This window comes from Sinocyclocheilus rhinocerous, unplaced genomic scaffold (genome assembly GCF_001515625.1).
Source record: "Sinocyclocheilus rhinocerous isolate Xijiao unplaced genomic scaffold, SAMN03320098_v1.1 scaffold151, whole genome shotgun sequence".
Lineage (NCBI taxonomy): Eukaryota > Metazoa > Chordata > Actinopteri > Cypriniformes > Cyprinidae > Sinocyclocheilus > Sinocyclocheilus rhinocerous.
This window is the reverse complement of record NW_015638943.1, coordinates 166,002-168,542: the sequence shown is the minus strand read 5'-3', so window position 1 is coordinate 168,542 and position 2,541 is coordinate 166,002. Positions and strand designations below refer to the sequence as shown.

Sequence of the window (2,541 nt, the reverse complement as noted above, 5' to 3'; positions counted from 1 at the left end):
CAGAATTGCGATATAAACTCAGAATTGTGAGATTTAAACTCAGAATTGCGATATAAACTCAGAATTGTGAGATTTAAACTCAGAATTGCGATATAAACTCAGAATTGTGAGATTTAAACTCAGAATTGCGATATAAACTCAGTTTTGCGAGATTTAAACTCAGAATTGCGATATAAATTCAGTTTTGCGAGATAAACTCAGAATTGCGAGATTTAAACTCAGAAACTCAGTTTCGTCGTGATTATTGTAATAATTTCTTTCTGTATTATAGTTAAACAGTTTTGCAATACAGTGACTTCGTTTTTAAATTGAAATCAGCTTAAAGGCAGTACAACAAATGCTACAATGATATATAAATAAATACTTCACGGTTAAAATAATCTCCATAGCAGTGATGATAATTGGGGAAAATGTAATTGTCATAAAAATAATGTTCTGATCAAATAAATTGTAAAATTCCTAAAAAATACGTTTGATTTTGTTCTGATTTTTTGGGGTGACCTGATATGATCATGAAATTCACTCTTTGTTCATACTGATCATATGTATTGCTGAGGTTTCTGGGTTTTGGAGGCTGAATTCAGGTTTTTGTGTTTCTCGGCAGAATCTCCAGGACACACGGCCGATGCTTCTGAAATGATGGACACACAGAAGAAAACATGATGAAACAGCAAGATTATCGTAAAACACACTTTCTGTTATTTTTCATCTTCTACAGAAGACTCTCACGGTGTCAGATGTAATACTGATAAACAGCAATGGAAAGAGGAACTAAAACTGAGATTTAATCTGTTGTGTGGTTTTTCTTTTACAGTAATGAAACACGTGTCTTTATAACTTATCACTCGAGTGTTAAGGTCAAGAATAACTGCAATTGCTTGATTGCTAAATATAGTCACAAAATGTCACTATATTATCGTCCAGCTCTAAACTAATAAATGCACTATAAGGCATGAAGATGTTAAGATATTATGAACATTATCATGATTTTCTGTAAAGCTGCTTTGAAACATTGTGTATGTAAAAAGCGCTATACAAATAAATATGACTCAGGATTATGATAGGATAAAGGTCTATTCACACCATTCTTTCATTTATTTAAATAAAATTTTTTAATAAATAAAAGAAATATATATAAACAAAATCATAAATATTTATATAAATGATGATTTATATTTATATAAAAATTTATGTAAATTATCAATTTATTTATTTTTAAAACGTTAGTTTTTTTACTATATTTCTCTTAGTTGGAAAGCAGTTGTTGATCAAATAGGAATGTGTTTTTTGTTTACAGTATTTCTACACCAGTGTTATTTTAGTATCATTGAGATACTTTTATAGTATTTTGAATCAGTTTACATTTTAAGTTTAGCTAAAGTTTTAGTAATTTTTATTGTGTGTTTTGACATTTTAATTAGTTTTCAAAAACTATTTCTATAGTTATTTATTTTAGTTGTAGTTATTTCAGTACATGAAGTTAAAACTAAATTAAAATAAGAAATGACTTCTTTTAGTATCGAGATACCATAATAGTTTTTCTTATTATTTTGAGTGAGTTTATATTTTATTATTTTCCGTTTTAATTATCAATGAAGTTTTAGTAATTTTATTGTGTGGTTTTGTCATTTTTATTAGTTGTTTTTCATATATTTCTATATAGTTATTTATTTTAGTTTTAGTTATTTTAGTACATCAAGTTAAAGTAAATTTAAAATGAGAATGTTGTCTTGGCAGCTAGCTGAAATTTATTTTATATATATATATATATATATATATTATTTCAGTAACTTTTATTTCAGTTTATTTATTTTATTTCAAGTAACAAAACTGGTTTTAATTTTAGTTTTAGTTAACCATAATGTACAAAACACTATTTTATAAAAAAAAAAGTAATACCTGTTAACAATAAACCTTAATGATTGACATTATAGCGTGATGCATTCCTATATAACTTGTTTTTTTGTATTAATTTCTTTAACGTCTCAAGTCTTTATTGTCTGATGGGTTTTATTTTGCACTGAATCATGTAAATATGAGCTAATTTTGTGTTTTCTTCTCCATGTTTTGCTAATGTTTGTTCTCGATGTGAACAGGCCTGCAGTGTATATAACCAGAGCTCTTACTCTGCAGATTGGACAGTGCGTGCTCCAAACCCTTCATCGCTTTCACCTGATTGCTCCTGAACCTGGCCAAACCGAACTCCTGCACGACGACAAACACAGTATTACAACATAATGCTGACCATTCATATCAACACAACACTTAAGTCCATTTCCAGTGTCTCGTCATCTTTGCTCTTGCTTGTTTTAGACTCAAACCCAGATCGCGATGAACCGCAGTGTGTGTTTGCTAACGGCTCAGCTGTGGCATTACCTGAATGGGTCTGGAGAGGCCAAAGACTCCTGAAGAGATCCAGGCTTCTCTGGTGATCCGTGTCCAAACAGGTCGGTCCTGATCTCCCGCAAACACACAGCGCTCCACCACACGCTGGTAACACACACACACACACAGAGACACACACACACACACAGAGACACA

The 2,541-nt window shown here is 30.5% G+C and overlaps 1 protein-coding gene across 1 annotated transcript in view; it reads right to left on the bottom strand.

The window, feature by feature from the left end:
* Positions 1-255: 255 nt before the first annotated feature.
* Positions 256-2,541, bottom strand: part of prelid1b (PRELI domain containing 1b) — a 6,604-nt gene continuing 4,318 nt past the window's right edge. Inside the window, exons 3-5 of the mRNA XM_016565482.1 lie at positions 2,377-2,490; positions 2,127-2,205; positions 256-631 (exon numbers count right to left, since the gene is read on the bottom strand). Of these exons, the coding sequence (XP_016420968.1) occupies positions 540-631; positions 2,127-2,205; positions 2,377-2,490 (285 nt within the window). The 3' untranslated portion in view covers positions 256-539. The remainder of the gene's footprint in view (positions 632-2,126; positions 2,206-2,376; positions 2,491-2,541) is intronic.